Source organism: Dromiciops gliroides, chromosome 3 (genome assembly GCF_019393635.1).
Source record: "Dromiciops gliroides isolate mDroGli1 chromosome 3, mDroGli1.pri, whole genome shotgun sequence".
Taxonomy (NCBI): Eukaryota; Metazoa; Chordata; class Mammalia; order Microbiotheria; family Microbiotheriidae; genus Dromiciops; species Dromiciops gliroides.
The window spans coordinates 442,722,571-442,740,047 of NC_057863.1; the positions used below are offsets into that span (position 1 = coordinate 442,722,571).

At 36.2% G+C, this 17,477-nt stretch overlaps 1 protein-coding gene across 9 annotated transcripts in view; it reads right to left on the minus strand.

The window, feature by feature from the left end:
- DYNC1I2 (dynein cytoplasmic 1 intermediate chain 2) overlaps positions 1-17,477 on the minus strand; it is a 67,872-nt gene that overhangs the window by 37,921 nt on the left and 12,474 nt on the right. For all 9 annotated transcript variants that reach the window (XM_043994602.1, XM_043994601.1, XM_043994600.1 and 6 more), the window contains one exon: positions 7,213-7,330. In XM_043994602.1, the coding sequence (XP_043850537.1) occupies positions 7,213-7,330 (118 nt within the window). The remainder of the gene's footprint in view (positions 1-7,212; positions 7,331-17,477) is intronic.

Sequence of the window (17,477 nt, forward strand, 5' to 3'; positions counted from 1 at the left end):
TAAGATAGAAGTTTTTAGTGCCACATTATAAAATACCAGTTGGATGTACACATTCCAAGTAAAACTACACAATTATTATTGCAGGTAGCGCAGGAGGATCATCGCTGCCATCTTCTGGTTAAATTACACCATGACGGTCCCAGAGATCAAACATCTTTCAGATAATATTTCAATATGCAATATTAACATATTTTAAATTGACTTTATATTAAATGGTTATTTCACTGTAATATTCCCTTCAAATAAAAACATCTTTTTTTAAAAGCTATAAGTGAATTAACCAGAGAAATACTGTTTGAACATTTCTTCCAGAACTATAATATCTAGGAATAATAAAGTATGAATTTTAAATTGCTGAATCAAGAGTTTGAGGATGTAAAATATATAGTCTACTATCTTGGGTATGAAGCACAAAACATTTCCCCAAATGCCTGTAATTAGCCCAGCAAACCAGCTACTGGACTAGAGGACTTCAAATATCACTGGGGTGTAAATAACACTATAGCACTGTGCAAGGTGCTGGATAAAAAGAAAGAAACCCAGACTAGCTCCAAAGGAGTTAATGTTGTCTGAAATGGAAAAGGGTCACATCAGGCTATATAAGTTCACTCAGGGTGCATTTCTAACCCTTTATTACTCATTGAAATTTGTGAGTTCTTCCAATGACCTGGCCTGGTCAAAACAATAAACAATTACTTTTTCTTTCAAGGAACAGTCTTTTGGTTTTTAACATTCAAGGTACAATTTTTAAAATATGTACCTTAGATTTCTAAAGGAGAATCAGCTCTAGAGCTACTTTAAAATTTACAGGGAACATTTTTAAAGACAAGATATGAATTTTTTTTACTTGTTTAATTCTTTGCAATGACTAAGACATTCTCTTTTAATAAATGTACAGTGTTTCACTCATCAATGACTACAAAAAAATTAGGCCAAAAAAAAAATCACTAATTTGGGCTTCCAGATAGAAATATCAAATTTGAAAGGTAACTAAAAATCCCACCTCCCTTAAATAATGAATTAGGAAGATCTTACTATTTGGTAACCAAAGTTTACTATCTAAAAGGATATATTATGATTACTACCTCTCTGCTGAAATACTCAAATATAGTTAATGGAAAGGAAGATCACTCTGAGTTCCCATAGTGGTCCTTGGAGCTTAAATTAAGTCCACTTCCACTATTGAAATAATGAATATTCAACAGCACAGCTATGCAAAGAAGAAATTTTACATAAAAAAGGAGAATTCTACAGAGCTAGCAGTAAGAGTAGCAGATCAGCTGTCTAACCAGAAAAAAAAATCAGATGCAAAAGCTGCTATCATCACTGTATTTCCAGATTTTAATAAGCCCTTGCTGAAAATATATAGGAGCTTTAATTTTTGGACATATAGAGAATATATTTGAATTTTAGGAAGATAAATGGGCTAATTAGATAAAAGAGAATTTTATTCTCAATTGATGGTCCAGGAGTGTCCAGTCTTACTGGTATAGCAGGGACAGAATACCATTAATACTTACCTTTTGAGCTAAGAACTAGAGGTATTAAAGGTAACCAAAAGTCGGCCCACCAAGTGGGGGGGTCTTTTCACACACTCCCTCATCTTTTCTTCCTGGTCTCTTCCTTGAAGTCCCAGCTAAAATCCCACCTTCTACATGAAGCCTTTCCAACCCCTTTAATACTAGTATCTTCCCTCTGTTGATTATCTCCAGTTTATCCTCTATAGTCCATTTGTATTAGCTGTTTGCATGCTGTCTCTCCCATTAGATGGTGGGCTCCTTGAGAGCAAGATCTGTTTTTTCTTTATTTGTATCCCCAGCATTTAGCACAGTGCCTGACACATAGCAAGTGATCTATAAATGCTTGTTTCCTTAACATTAGTCCAACTTCAGTCCTAAACCTTTTAGGCATAAAAAGAACATAGCTGCCTGTTAGCTTGTGAAGGAATAGTAAAGAAAATGAAAAGTAACAGTTCTTAGACTCTTCCTGGGTCAAAATTAAAGTTGAATCCAATGGATGTGTCAATTACAGTTACCCTCTAAGTTCCAAAAGAAGGAAAGTGGGGATAGATAGCTTTTCTTGTCTCTAAACTATCACTCATCATCTACTCTCACTAAATATCCCATGTTTCTCCCTTTCTTCACAACTCAGCAAAACATTAATTCTTCAATGAAGCTTCTCCAGGTTAGGCTTATCAACATTTCAGTAAACTCATCAAAATTTGGCCATGGATATATTAAAATTCTGTAGCAGGGGCTCCCAACTGTGGGATGAGTATGCCTTGGTGTTTGTAGAGTGACTATAGGCAATTTGGGATCTTTCTGGTCACTTGGCACTGAAATTCATAGTAGATTTTAGTCATCATGGATAAGCTCAATTCACACGAATGAACTGTATAAATATTTGTTCAGTAGGTACCCTAAAGTGTTTTTGTTAAGAAGGGGTCTTTATGCTTGAGAAGTATCATGCTTGAAAAGTATGAAACAACGTTCTATAACAAAGATTTTGATGATGACAAAAATGTTCTATTTGATTTTCTCTAAGGTCCACAGCCTTGGAGAAAGGCTGTAAAATGTGCTGTAAAAAATAAAGATAAGAGGTCTTCCATCTCCATATTTCTAACTATTCAGTGCTCTAACACTCCTTATATTTCTCAACAACTAAGGCTAGTTTTATGTAAATTTATGTGTTACTGTGACCAGTGTATTATATGCACACATTTATTCCCTCCCTCCATTTAAATTTTAAGCCCCTTGGGCAGGGACACAATCTTCCAATCTTCTATTTCCTTTGTAACCATTTATAGTGTCCAGCAAACATAACAGTGGTTAGGAACATTTACAGAAGAAATAATTAAGCCCGTAGGTCTAGATAATGAGAAGAAGGCTTAAGTATACTTGTTAAAAAAAACCAAATAGTTCTTTAACTAAAAGTTGTTATATCTTTTTGAATGTCACTACATAAATTAAGATTTTCTTACATTCATGAGGGGGAGGTGTTTCAGAATCTGCTTGCTTAATCACAGTTGAAAAATTTCAAAGATAATGTGGCCATCCATGACTTACTTATTCAGGAATACTTTGTGAGAGAATAACTTGCTCTGATGAAAAATGGATAATTGCTAAGTAGCTATCCCACAAAACATTAAGTAATGAGAATTTGAGCAAAAAATAAAAAAATTAGTCTTGGTCAATAGGAGGCATAGCCATAAAAAAAATAGTCCTCTAAAAATTTCCTAAATGTATCATTAGGGAAAAAATTTGCCCTTTCAAACAATTCATAAATAATAATATAACCTAGTGCCAAAATATGTAGCCAGTTCTCCTTTCTGCAAGAGGCCTCTCCCTCTCCCCACTGTTAGTGGCTTCCCTCTGAAATTCTCTCCCATTTACACTACATACATCTTGTGGGCACGTAGTTGTTTGCACACTGATTCCTCCATTACATTGTGAGCAACTTGGGAGCTGGGACTGGGTTTCTGTTAGTATATTTGCACAGGCTACTGCAGTGCCTGAATGTGAAGAGAAGAGAAAAATCTCTTGGTTCAATACTTGGTTTGGCTGCCACTACCTTCCCCACTCTCTTCTTGATACCTGAATGTGTAAATATATATAATTAAATATACTTAGTGATTAATAATTTAATTGACTCAAAATGGTTTAAGGGGTATATTTTAAGTTAGAATAGGGCCTTATTAAATATCATATATACTGTCGTTATATCTTCTTTTGTGGATTGTAATGAGATCACAGAAAATTCCATAAAAATTGGCTATTTAGGAAAAAGAAATGAGCACTTTACTCTCAAAATTTTACTGACTATAATCATCTATTTAAATAATCATGCATCACAAAATATGCCAGCATTTCTCCTCCATTTATTGAGGACCTTAAACTAGTAAAATGACTTAACTAAGGCTTGGGATTCAAATCCATCCTTCCCCATTTACGACAATACCCACAAAAGAAATCTGAACAACTTTGGATAGAAAAAGATAATACAGAAAGACAAATACTATGGTGATGATACTAATATATTCATTTTCCATGTTTCTTTTTTCCAGCTCCATGTTAAAACAAAATTAATTTTCTCAAATATTCCAGGCACTCTGAAAGATGAAAGGCCATAGAACATCTTAATTATACACAATTTAGAAGACATAAAGCATAAAGTCTTTGTACGAATACCTAAAAAAAAAAAATCAAGGGTTGACCATAGAGCTCCTTACCAAAGGAAAAAAATGGATAATTAACCTACATGTGTCTAAAGCACTGAGACACACAGAAGGAACCTCTTCCTGCTATTTAAAAAATTGTCAGTAAGGGCCAAAAAGAAAGATGAAATGGTCACCTGAATTTCTTATACCATGAATATATTATCACAGTATAATCCCAGAGAGGATAGAAAACTCAATTAAATAATCATTTATGCAGTCTACTACGTGCAAGCACATTAGGCACCAGAAAGTAAGGATAAAATCATCCTCTGATCATACGCACCTAAAATAGCTATCACCAGCAATCTCTCTCCCTGCCTCTAGAAACACCGTGCAACGTAAGTTGTTATATAGATACACTTTAAGGGGGTAGGAAGAAAGATACCAGCAATGACTCTCCATAGTCCATATATGTATGGAAGCCTCCAAACCATGCTTGGATGGATTCTTTTTGTTTTGTTTTGTGTTTTTTTGGTGAGGCAATTGGGGTTAAGTGACTTGCCCAGGGTCACACAGCTAGTAAGTGTCAAGTGTCTAAGACTGGATTTGAACTCAGGTCCTCCTGACTCCAGGGCCAGTGCTTTATCCACTGCGCCACCTAGCTGCCCCTTGGATGGATTCTGAAGACACGCATTTACAAAGACATATTCTTCATAATGCTCCTTTAACAGTTTGATAATCTGCCTTGGAATGAATAGGCGTCACTGCATTCTATTCTAAGACTTGATTCTATCTTCAGCATAAAGTATACTTTTGTTTCTTACCAAAAATTTCAAAAGAATCTAGAACAAACATTAATCTTTATTCTCTACAGTATATTTAAATTGTCCCCACATCCTTGATCTTAATCAATCAAGTAAGTGTTTCCTAAGTACTTATTAAGTGCCAGGTAGTATGCAAGGCACCGAAGGTATAAAGACAAAAATGAAACAGTTCCTGAAGCATCCATTCTATAGAGACAACCTGCATAACACATACATATTTTGGGAGAAAGTGATAAATAGAAATTCACATTTGGTAAGCCTAACAAAAGTTCTGAAACTATTCTGTCTCACCCAAAGTAGAGTTGAAATATACTAACTTTATTATTATTTTTAAAAAGTGGGGGTGAGAGAGGGAGAGACAGACCTATGATTTCACTGGAGCAGGAAACTTCCAGTGGGGAAAAAATACTAATACAGATAAGCAACTTCCGAAATGTATTGTCTTAAAGAGTTGCTTGGGACACTACAAAGTTAAGTGACTTGCTCAGGACTGTGTATAACAGAAGCAAGTCTTATTTTTTAATTTTTAAAAATTTTTTTGCAGGCAATGGGGGTTAAGTGACTTGCCCAGGGTCACACAGCTAGTAAGTGTCAAGTATCTGAGGCTGGATTTGAACTCAGGTACTCCTGAATCCAGGGCCAGTGCTTTAACCACTGCACCATCTAGCTGTCCCCAGAGGCAACTCTTAAACCCAAGTCTTTCTGACTCTGAGGCTAGTTTCCTATCTATCCTGTCCTATTTCATGCTCCAATCTATTAACATTTTAACAGATGATACAAAAGAACTATAACATTCAATGAAAAAGAAAGCTAAAGAAACTATGGAGACATTGAAAAACATACAATTTGTATGTAAAACACATACAAAAGACAGAGAGACAGTTTTTTCATATGGTAACACCCAATCCTGAGGCCTTTTGGGATATCACCTCAATATCTTTAAAGACATATTGCATTTTTGCAGCTACAGGCTTACACAGATTCCTCAGTCCTTGCTATCTTCTTCACTGGCCATGTGAAATCAAGCCAAGGTATAGGCCAGATCCAACCCACAGGCCAGAAGTTCCTCACCCCTGTTTGACTTGGCCAAAACATTCTATAAATCTTCTCTATAATCTGTAAATAATTTTTTTAGGCTCAGCATAGGCATTTTCCTAACACAGTGGGGAATTAGTTACCTTAAGCAAACGGATTCTGTTCTTGGCTATAAGCTAGCTTCCAAAGAACACCATAAGGATTTCTTTATCATCCTGACTTGGCAATAGGATGTACCTATAGTATGGAGCCTGGGGACTACATTATATCAAGAGGTCAGTATCTGAAACTCATTTTCCCTATTAGTTTTTAAGATTCATCAGTTCTAATCAATCATGTAAATGACTAAACACTGACATTATTGTGAGAGCCACTTTTAGGCAACTAAGGGAATCAAGGGCAACTAGCCAGAGATGAAGATTTTAAGGACAACTAGACCCGCTGAAAATGTCATTATTGGAGTTACTCCAAATCCAAGACAAAAAAGTGTAAGCCTTTAGAGAGTTGGAGCCCCATGTCTAAATTATTCTATAGCATAACCAATTAGCTGATACACTTCTGGACCAGCACAATACAATAAAAAATACTTTAAAAATGCTTTTTCCACGATAATGTGACTGAGTTTTTCTCAGGTACACTTCCTACCATTTCAGAATTTTTATTGCTTAGTTCTATTACAGCTTTGAACAATCCAGAAAAAGGACAAACAGACCAATGAAATCATTATCCCAAGGGATGCAAGCTCTGTATAATCTCCCCTTATCAGCCAGGGCAGTGGAGTGAAGCTTTAAACATCTTCTCTTTACTTCTATTCTCTTGAGTATCAGCACTGTCAGAAAATCAACCCATGAGACCCCTCCTTTAGCTTTCAGACAGGCAAAATCTCAGGCATTTTGATGCAACAGTCACTTAGCCTAATTTAACTAGAAGAGTCAGCATAATGAACTAGTGAGTCAGTTTATGATGATAGAATTAAGTCTGCAATACTTTGAACACTTGCCCAGATATGCATGTGTTGGATACGTTTGAATACATGAAGACAATTCCAAATAAATGGTGCATAAGATGAATGCTCCTAAGAGACAGACACAAGGAAAATGTATCCCAAAACCCAAACCCATTCGTTCTCTTGCCAGCTCCACTTTTAACTAAGCTAAATACACTATCTGGGATGTAGGGACATGTTTCCATTCTCACCCAGAGGAGATTCCGGTGTCAGCCCCATGCTCTGCAACAATGCTTCTGCTTCTCTCCTCTTTTTTTCAAGGTCAGATTCTTCCTGTACAGGAGCAACTGCTTCTTTCTTCTGATCAGTCTAAAATAGATATGGAAATAAATAAATAAATCATAATGCAACTTACTTGTGGGGTGAGACATTTATAACTTCTTCTTTTTTTTTTTTGGTGAGGCAATTGGGGTTAAGTGACTTGCCCAGGGTCACACAGCTAGTAAATGGTAAGTGTCTGAGGTCAAATTTGAACTCAGGTCCTCCTGAATCCAGGGCTGGTGCTCTATCCACTGTGCCACCTAGCTGCCCCTATAACTTCTTGTGATTTTTTTTTTAATTGGGGGGGGAGGAAAAGGAGAAGGTAACAACAGTGATGACACCTCTACGTGAACAAAGCACAAGCGTTTGCATACTCAACCAAACTAAAAAGAAGACTATGTATGTCTCATGTATGCGGACCAGCCAGGCCATCAAAAGGCTCATTAGCAGGAGGGTGGTTATTAAATAATAAATTCTTGGGCTCCGGTAAGAAATGAAATAAAAATACAAACTAGCTCTCAATCCTATGCTATATCTTTTATACATGCAATGATGTAGCAAAGCAGTAGAAAAAGATGTTAAGAATCACATTTAGACTAATGACAATCTAAAATATTGATAAAGGATCTAAAAATTGTGTGATTCTTTTTTTTTTTTTTGGTCTTTTTGCAGGGCAATGGGGGTTAAGTGACTTGCCCAGGGTCACACAGCTAGTAAGTGTCAAGTGTCTGAGGCCAGATTTGAACTCAGGTACTCCTGAATCCAGGGCCGGTGCTTTATCCACTGCGCCACCTAGCTGCCCCTAATTGTGTGATTCTTAAGCTATTTATTGGAAGAAACTAAACTCCCTTTAATAGGCACTCTTATAAAAGTCGCACAAATAAGTTGCAACTTTGGAGAGGTAAAAATAAAATTAGCTAGAGCTGGTTTCATCATATATCTAAAAGCAACAAGAAATATCTTTTCATGGGATAGTTGGTCATCTCACCTAAAAGTACTCATGAAGGAAATAAGCACCAAAAAACCAAACCCAAAAACCAAACCCAGCACAAAAATTATAGTGAGAATGATTTACTTTATGACTTAACTTTAAAATTCACAAAGTACTTTCCTCGTAACAACCCTGTGAGAGAAATCCATGCTCTTACTGATGTGGACATTCCTTCCAACAGTGCTGAAGATAAGCCATTTACCATAGTTTCTTAGCCTGTACTATTCCTGTCCATATCTTCCCATAAATGTTCCTAAGCATCCTTACCTAATATGGGACCACAGGTCAGTAATCTGCTTTCCCATAGTCTGATCATGGGATTACTATTAACACTTCAATACACGGTATGCTCTGTGACCAAGTAAAAATGATACTGAAGAAAATGAAATCAAGATTGGATCTAACCAAATACATACAGAAGAGATTACTGTCAGAAGTGATATATTAGGGATCAATTTTCAAGGTAACTCAAAGGGGAAAATTCTAAAAGAATGGGAAAGATCACTAGCTATATTGTTATCCAGAAAGTGGTATGCCTACTTTCTCATCTCTGTAAAATCTTTAAAGAATAGTTTATTCTTATAAACTATTGAGGGTATCCTTTTGCAAAAGGTTTTCTGTAGCAGGTCACATCTTCAGCGTCACATAACATAGAAAGAAATGATGACTACAAGATCCTCCACTGTGTTTACTGTTTGTTGCTTTTTTAAAAAAAAATGTGATTTGGTAGAGTAAAATGTGGTTTTAAATATTCTCTAACAAGGTGCCTCTTGTGCATGAATTAAATCATACAAAATTTCCTATACTAGCAGCCACAGAAAAACTTGGTTCAACTGGATCATCAGTATCAAGCAGGCATAAAACAGAGACATGTTCTTCAAAGATTATCAGACGATATCTAGGTAAAATCCAAATGGAAGCCAGATTACTTATAAATGGAATCCTCCAAACGTTTCTTTTTTGGGGAGACGCTGTACTGATTACACGGAATCCAAGAAGACTACCAAGAAGAGCCACTCAAAAGAAACTGGTTATCAATCAACACAAAAATCCAAGTGGATGAAGAATATATATTGCTCAGATTACGACATATAGTTGCAGAGGCAGCCCATTATGCTTTGTCCATTCGTACATATGCCCTTATCAGCCAATGAAGCTAATATTGAGCTAGGACCAGCTGATTCACATTTGAGAAAATGCCTAGAAATTTTTAATCTCAATCTGATCCCTGACACAAAGGCCCACCTTGGTTTTATTCAGATATAGTTTATATATGTACAATCACATTAAACATATTTCTGCATTAGTCATATTGTGAAAGAAGAATCAGAACACAAGGGAAAAATTTCAAAAAAGAAGGAAAAAACCCAACAGTCCAAAAACAGAAACAGCATGGTTCAATCTGCATTCAAAGTCCACAGTTCTTTTTTTCTGGATGTGGGGAACATATTCTATCATGAGTTCTTTGAAATTGTTTTGGATCACTGCACTGCTGAGAAGGGCCAAGTCTATCACCACTGTTCATCACACAATGTTGCTGTTACTATGTACAATGTTCTGGTTCTGCTCCTCTCAGTCAGCATCAGTTCACGTAAGTCCTTCCAGGTTTTTTTGAACTACTCCTGCTCATCGTTTCTTACAGAACAATAGTATTCCATTACATTCATATATCACAACTTGTTTAGCCATTCCCCAATTAATGGGCATTCCCTCGATTTCCAATTCTTTGCCACCACAAAGAAAGCTGCTATAAATATTTTTGTACATGTGGGTCCTTTTCCCTCCTCTATGATCTTCTTTGAGATACAGACCTAGTAGTGGTACCACTGGGTCAAAGGTTATAAACAGTCCCATAGGTCTTTGGGCATAGTTCCAAATTGCTCTCCAAAATGGTTGGATCAGTTCACAGCTCCACCAGCAATGCATTAGTGTTCCAATTTTTCCACAGCTTCTCCAACATTTATTATTTACCTTTTTTGTCATATTAACCAATCTGATAGGAGTGAGGTGGTACCTCAGAGTTGTTTTAATTTGCATTTCTCTAATCAATAGTGATTTAGAGCATTTTTTCATGTGGTAATAGACAGCTTTAATTTCTTCATCAGAAAATTGCCTGTTCATATCTTTTGACCATTTCTCAATTGGGTAATAACTTACATTCTTATAAATTGTATTTAGTTCCCTAAATATTTTATTTTTCCCTTATATATTTTAGAAATGAGGCCTTTATCAGAAATACCGGCTGTAAAAATTGCTTCCCAGATTTCTGCCTCCCTTCTAATTTTGGCTGCATTGCTTCTGTTTGTACAAAACCTTTTTAATTTAATGTAATCAAAGTCATCCATCTTGCATTTCATAATATTCTCTATCTCTTGTTTAGACATAAATTGTTTTCCTCTCCAAAGATCTGAGAGGTAAACTACTCCCTCCTTTCCTAATTTATCTATGGTATCACCCTTTATGTCTAAATCTTGTACCCATTTTGACCTTATTTTGGTATGTGGTGTAAGATGTTGGTCTATTCCTAGTTTCTGCCATACTGTCTTCCAGTTTTCCCAGCAGTTTTTTTCAAATACTGAGTTCCTATCCCAGAAACTGGAGTCTTTGGGTTTATCAAACAGTAGGACAATGGAAAGTCATATGGCGGGTCTAACTAGATTGCAACAAATTAAGAATAGTTATTTTGTTATAGGGAAGCACCATAAAAAATATCAGCAAAGATGTACAACTAGAAAAAGATGTGAGCTGATCATGTAAGATGAATGAATATGATGTATAGCCTGGTAACAGAAATCAGAAGGCTTCTGTTACATTGGGCTGATCATCTATAGAGAATTTATAAAAGGATACTGTGCAAGGACTAGAATGACAAAGGATAAGTAAGAAAGCATGACTGAGACTACAATTCATACTGATCTCATATCAGTGAAATCACAGATTCATGAAAGTAAATTATTATTGTATGTTTTCAGGATATGAACCAAGTTTGGCAAAAGAGATATCTTTTTTATAGTACTTAAATGAATGCTCTTTTATCAAAATGCGTTTCTAGTAAGATATAAAGGAATGAACTGAAATTTTAAAGGTCCATATTAATTTATTTTCCAAATATGGAAGAGGTTTTCATTAAGATTTTCATTAAAGAAAAAAAAAAAAGAAAAAGGGTCAGCTAGGGTCAGATAGAGCACTGGCCCTGGAGTCAGGAGAACCTGAATTCAAATCTGGCCTCAGACACTTAACACTTACCAGCTGTGTGACCCTGGGCAAGTCACTTAACCCCAATTGCCTCACCGCCCCCCCCCCAAAAAAAAGATTTTCATAAAAGCAGAGATAGACATTGTTCAGTTTCCAGCAAAATGCACTGTGGAATATCTATACATGGTTTGGGAATTGTGGTCATAAATAATCCCAGTGAGAAGGGTAGAAGCAGTACTGGACATCAGAAAGAGTGCTGGATTTGGAGTCAAAGAATCTTGATTCAAATCTCATTTACTAACTATATGACATTGAGCAAATCACTTAATCTCTTTGGAACTCAGTTTCTTTATCTGTAGAATGAAGAGGTTGGATGAAAAAGTATGCTACCCATCTCCTGATAGAGAGGTGATAGACTTAAGCTATGGAATGAGATATATTTCTGGACATGTTTTGCTTGACTATACATTTATTTATTTATTTTAAAAGTAACAAACATTTTTATTTATAGTTTTGAGTTCCAATTTTTATCCTTTCTTCCCTTTCCTTCCCCCTCCCTGAGGTGGTATGCAATCAGATATGGGTCATACATGTATGTTTATGTAAAACATTACCATATTTGTCATTTTGTATAAGAAAACTTGAAGGAAAAAAATGAAAGAAAGTGAAAAATAGCCTGCTTCAGTCTGTGTTCCATCAATACCAGTTCTTTCTTTGGAGGGCGATAGTATGTTTCATCAGCAGTCTTTTGGGATTGTCTTGGATCATTGTATTGTTGAGAATAGTTAAGTCACTCACAGTTCTTCATCAAACAATATTGCTGTCTCTGTGTACAACGTTCTCTTGCTTCTGCTTACTTCACTATACATCAGTTCGTACAAGTCTTTCCAGGTCTTTCTGAAATCATCCTGCTTGTCATTTCTTATCGCACAATAATATTCCATCACCATCATATACCAGTTTGTTTAGCCATCCCCCAATTGATGGGCATTCCTTTGATTTCCAGTTCTTTTTTTTAAGTATTTTATTATTTTCCAGTTACATATAAGGATACTTTTCAACATTTGTTTTCACAGGATTTTTAGTTGCAAATTTTTTTCTCCCACCTTCCCTTCCCTCCCTCATCCCCAAGATGAGAAGCATTGACTATACATTTATTGTAAAAGGGTTGACTATGCATTTGTAGTAGAAGGTGTTTTTTTTCCTTTTTAATTGCAGCTATCATTTCTATCCTGATGATTCTCAAATTTAATGATCTGGCCTTAAACTTTCTCCAGATCCCCATTCTCGCATATCCACTTGCTTATTAGATATCCCAAACTGGATGTCCTGTAGACATCTTATACTTAACATGACCCAAAATGACCTAATAATCTTTCTCCCCAAACCCTCCCTTCTTCCTAACTTCCCAATTAGTGTCAAGGGTACCATCATACTCCCAGTTACTCAGGCTCACAACCTAGGTGTCATCCTCAACTCCTCACTCTCTTTCACTCCCCAAATCTAATCTGTTACCAAGTACGGTCAATTTTACCCTTGCAACATCTCTCCTATACACCCCCTTCTTTTCTCTGACACCTCAACTACCCTGGCATGGGCCATCACCATCTTTTACCAGGCGAAAGATTAGAGAGAATGTAAAAGGGTCAAAAATAAAACTTTCAGGAACACCTACAGATAGGGGCCTGATATGGCCAATAAGTCAGAAAAAGAGACTGAGAAGGAGTAGTCAGATAGAGGAGAACCAAGAGAAAACATAGTGTTGAACATTCAGAGAGGACAGTGTACCCAGGAAAGAGTGGTCAACAGTATAAGAAAAAAGCATGAGAAAAGGTTATCAGATTTTGCAGTTAAAAGATTACTGGTGGGGGCAGCTAGGTGGCGCAGTGGATAGAGCACCGGCCCTTGGAGTCAGGAGTACCTAAGTTCAAATCCGGCCTCAAACACTTAACACTTACTAGCTGTGTGACCCTGGGCAAGTCACTTAACCCCAATTGCCTCACTAAAAAAACAAAAACAAACAAACAAACAAACAAAAAAAAGATTACTGGTAACTCTGTTTCAACTGAGTAATGAGAAGGGTTGAAAAGAAAAAGGAGAGGAAATGGAGGCAGCAGGCATAAATAGCTTCTGGAGATTTGGATGGGAAACCAGAGGATAGATACCAGAATGGATGTAGAGAGGATATTAAGTCTAGGGAGTAGGGTTTTTTTTTTTTTTTAGTGAGGCAATTGGGGTTAAGTGACTTGCCCAAGGTCACACAGCTAGTAAGTGTTAAGTGTCTGAGGCCGGATTTGAACTCAGGTACTCCTGATTCCAGGGCCGGTGCTCTATCCACTGCGCCACCTAGCTGCCTCGGGAGTAGGGGTTTTTTTCCAGGATTTTTTTTTAGTCTTGGGTGTGTTTGCAGGTAGAAAGGAAGGAGCCAATAGAGATGGACTGAAATTAAGGAGAACAGATTTATAGGGTACTTTTCCTCCAGTGATAAAAAAATAAACAGGTTCATCAAACAAATCCAATGTTTCGATGTTTAATCTTACATATGAAGTTATTTCAAGAGCGGAAGAGTTTTTAACAACTGCAGGGATCAAAAAACGTCTTAGGAGGGAGGTGGCCCTCAAGTTCTGTTGCAAATACCCATGAAAGATACAAAGAAAGAGGATCAGAGTGAGGAAGCTTATGAGGCAGCGTAAGCAAAGATAGAATAGAGCAGCACATATACAGGAGACAACAAGTCTTCCAGTTTTGACAAAGGACAATATACATGAAAGGGAACAGTTTTAGATAAGACTGGAAAGGTTGTTCAAATTCATTCAAACCCTACCAATATAAATTTAAAGAAATCATCAGGGGGAAAAAATCCATCAAGATAGGTGAACCATCTGAGCTTATTTTACCAATGAAATTATTAGCTGAGTCTTATACTCTGTCCCCTTCACATGAATATGTATGTCACCAGCAATTCATGGTTTAATCCCATTAAATTAATTCTATGAACATGTTTCACAAACTCTCAATTGGATGCCAATCATATTACAGACAGTCCTGGAAAATTAGATGCCAATCATAACATGATCATCCTTGAAAATTGGAAAGCAATAATTGGCCATCTGTCATCTTTGGATAGATTAATCCTATAGATGATATTCTGGGATAGCTCTTCCAAGTCTGAATCATGATTCTGGCAGTTGCTCATTATTTAATCAAGTAACTGGCTTAAAACTCCAACTAGCTTATAACATAGCACAGAAAGTTATGCTGAATTTAAGAATAACTTCAACACCCATCATGAATAAAGTGACTGCTAATGGTGAACTTAAGCAATACCAGCATTTATTTGTGCTATTAATTTTTCCATTGTCCTAGGCAAAGAAACAGGAAGTAATGGCTATTGTATGAAGGACTTAAAAAAAAAGGGGGGGAAGGGACAAAAATCCATAAGATGAAAAACCACAGAGGAGGAGCTGTGAAAGTAGTGCCCATGCCAATGAAACAATAAATCAATGAAAGTACCATATGAACTAATTATTGAATATACTTCAAATATAATATGGTAATATACCATTTAAAATATATCACTAGTTTATACACATTTATCTAAAAATACTTTTAATAAAAGAAACACGATGATGAAAAGTACATTTGATTGCAATACATATAAAAGTGTACTGCTAGGGCTTTTCTATATAGCTAGGACCTTCTTTATCAGTAAGAAATAAATATGTATCCACTATTAAATACTCACTCTAACATTCAGGAGGTGACCACTATGCCACTCATTAGGCCCATGCTATTAGATTATTAGCATCTTAAATTAATAAAATATTAAGATGAGATAAATTATTTAAAAATTCAAATTAACTGGTTTGCCATTTATTTGTACTTTGTGGCTTGATAATGTTAATACAATACAATACAAATGTATATTGCTTTGTGGAAAACTGCATGTGAACTCAATTTTTATAATTCAAGTCATATGATAAATGAATTAAAATTTTGCCAATTAAAGGAAGCCTATGCTGAGTCCTTTCTTTTTGGAAAGAACCCATTTGGAAAAATGAATAATTATTCTCTAGCTTAGTTCTGTAAATCCTCCTTTTTTATATTACGTTATTGCCCCAAAAGTCTTTTTTGGGTTTTTTTTTTTTTATGGTGAGGCAATTCAGGTTAAGTGACTTGCCCAGGGTTACACAGCCAGTAAGTGTTAAGTGTCTGAGGCCGGATTTGAATTTAGGTCCTCCTGACTCCAGGGCCGGTGCTCTATCCACTGCGCCACCTAGCTGCCCGCCAAAAGTCTTATAATACCTCACCAAGGCAAGGAGGTAACCTGAGCTCTTGAAAGCTGAGTTGGTAGAACATAGCCTCTGAAAGGTTCTACCAGGATGGAAAAGCTTCAATTATAGTCTCAGCAAATAGACTGTCTGTATACTCTCCATGAATTGGTGAAACTAAGAATCCAGTAGTCTTGATATTAAGTGACAGATTCTTTAGTCACAGAAACCCATGAAACAAATAACGATACAAATGGATCCCTAGTCTTGAGTGGTTTCCTTCTTTTGTTTCTGAAGTGACGGTGAGAAGGGGAGAAGAAGGTGCTAAGAACTACACAGCTTTTTGATCATCTACAAATATTATCACTATTAGTACTCTAAATGTGAGATCCTGATTTCATGAACAAGACTTTGGCATATTATTTATTTATTTTGGTGGGGCAATGAGGGTTAAGTGACTTGCCCAGGGTCACACAGCTAGTAAGTGTCAAGTGTCTGAGGCTGGATTGGAACCCAGGTCCTCCTGAATCCAGGGCCAGTGCTTTATCCACTGAACACCTAGCTGCCTGACTGGCATATTAGTGAAGGAGGAAATCAAGTCAAACTGACATTCTCCCTATAAATGAAACCAAAAGACTTAAGGAGTTGCAGCTAAATGGAAGCATGGCACCTAGGTTTGCCTTGAAAAAATAAATTTGAGAGCTAACAGAGTTGGTTTTAACCCCTTCCCCTACCCATCATATTTTAAGTTCCTTGAGCAAAGGAACAGTTTCATTTTTCCTTATATCTCTAGCATCTAGTATAATATTGTATAGTATAGATAACAAACACTTAAATGTTTGTTGAATTTAATTTGTGGACCTGTGTGTCCCAAAGTAACAAGAAACATCATTTTGTGCATGGTTGGTGATCTTGCCTTTGGATGTTCATGAACAGCTCATGCAAAAACTCCATGAGGTTTATGCAGCAACATCTATCCCTGAGAAATTCTATGAAGAATATGACAAAAATGTCTAAATCAAACTAATATAAACATACATAAGAATGATCCTTGATTACAATGTGAAAGTGCATGGGGGAGGACAAAAAAATAATATTACAGTGTTTCAGGATTAAGAAACAAAGGCTTTTAGATTATGAAAAAGCATGTGTATTATGGATTCTTTCTTCCAAAAGAATTGGAAGGTCCTGGGTATGGTGAACACTGAATATCATAAAAAATGAAAGTAAATATACCTTAACAGAAAGGAAATAACTATTTGTTGATGTGGAAGCCATTTCTGAATCAACTGTCTATATGCAGACTATCCATTTGCTGTCAAAATTGACACCAACCAGAAGAATAAGGATAAAAAGATAACAACTACACAGGCTCCAATCTGACCTACTGAAACAACTATTGGAAAATGGATGAAGGAAAAGATATTGACATAGGGCTATCATTATTTTTATATAAATTAAAAGATGTAAAGCAGTTGCCTAAACAAGTAGGCCAAAAAACCTCAGCCAAAAAACATTTTTATCACCATGCCAAGTAGAAAGACATGGAAACCAAAGGTAATACCACTTTAGAATATAAACTCATTTTCAAAATGTTACAGCAGGGGATGATGGACCATTTGTACTTCATAAGACAGCAAAGATTAATGGAAGAGAAAATGAAAGTTTGTCTTGACATACAACTACACCAGTTCAACCAAGAAACATTTATCAACTGCCTACTATGTGCCAGGCATTG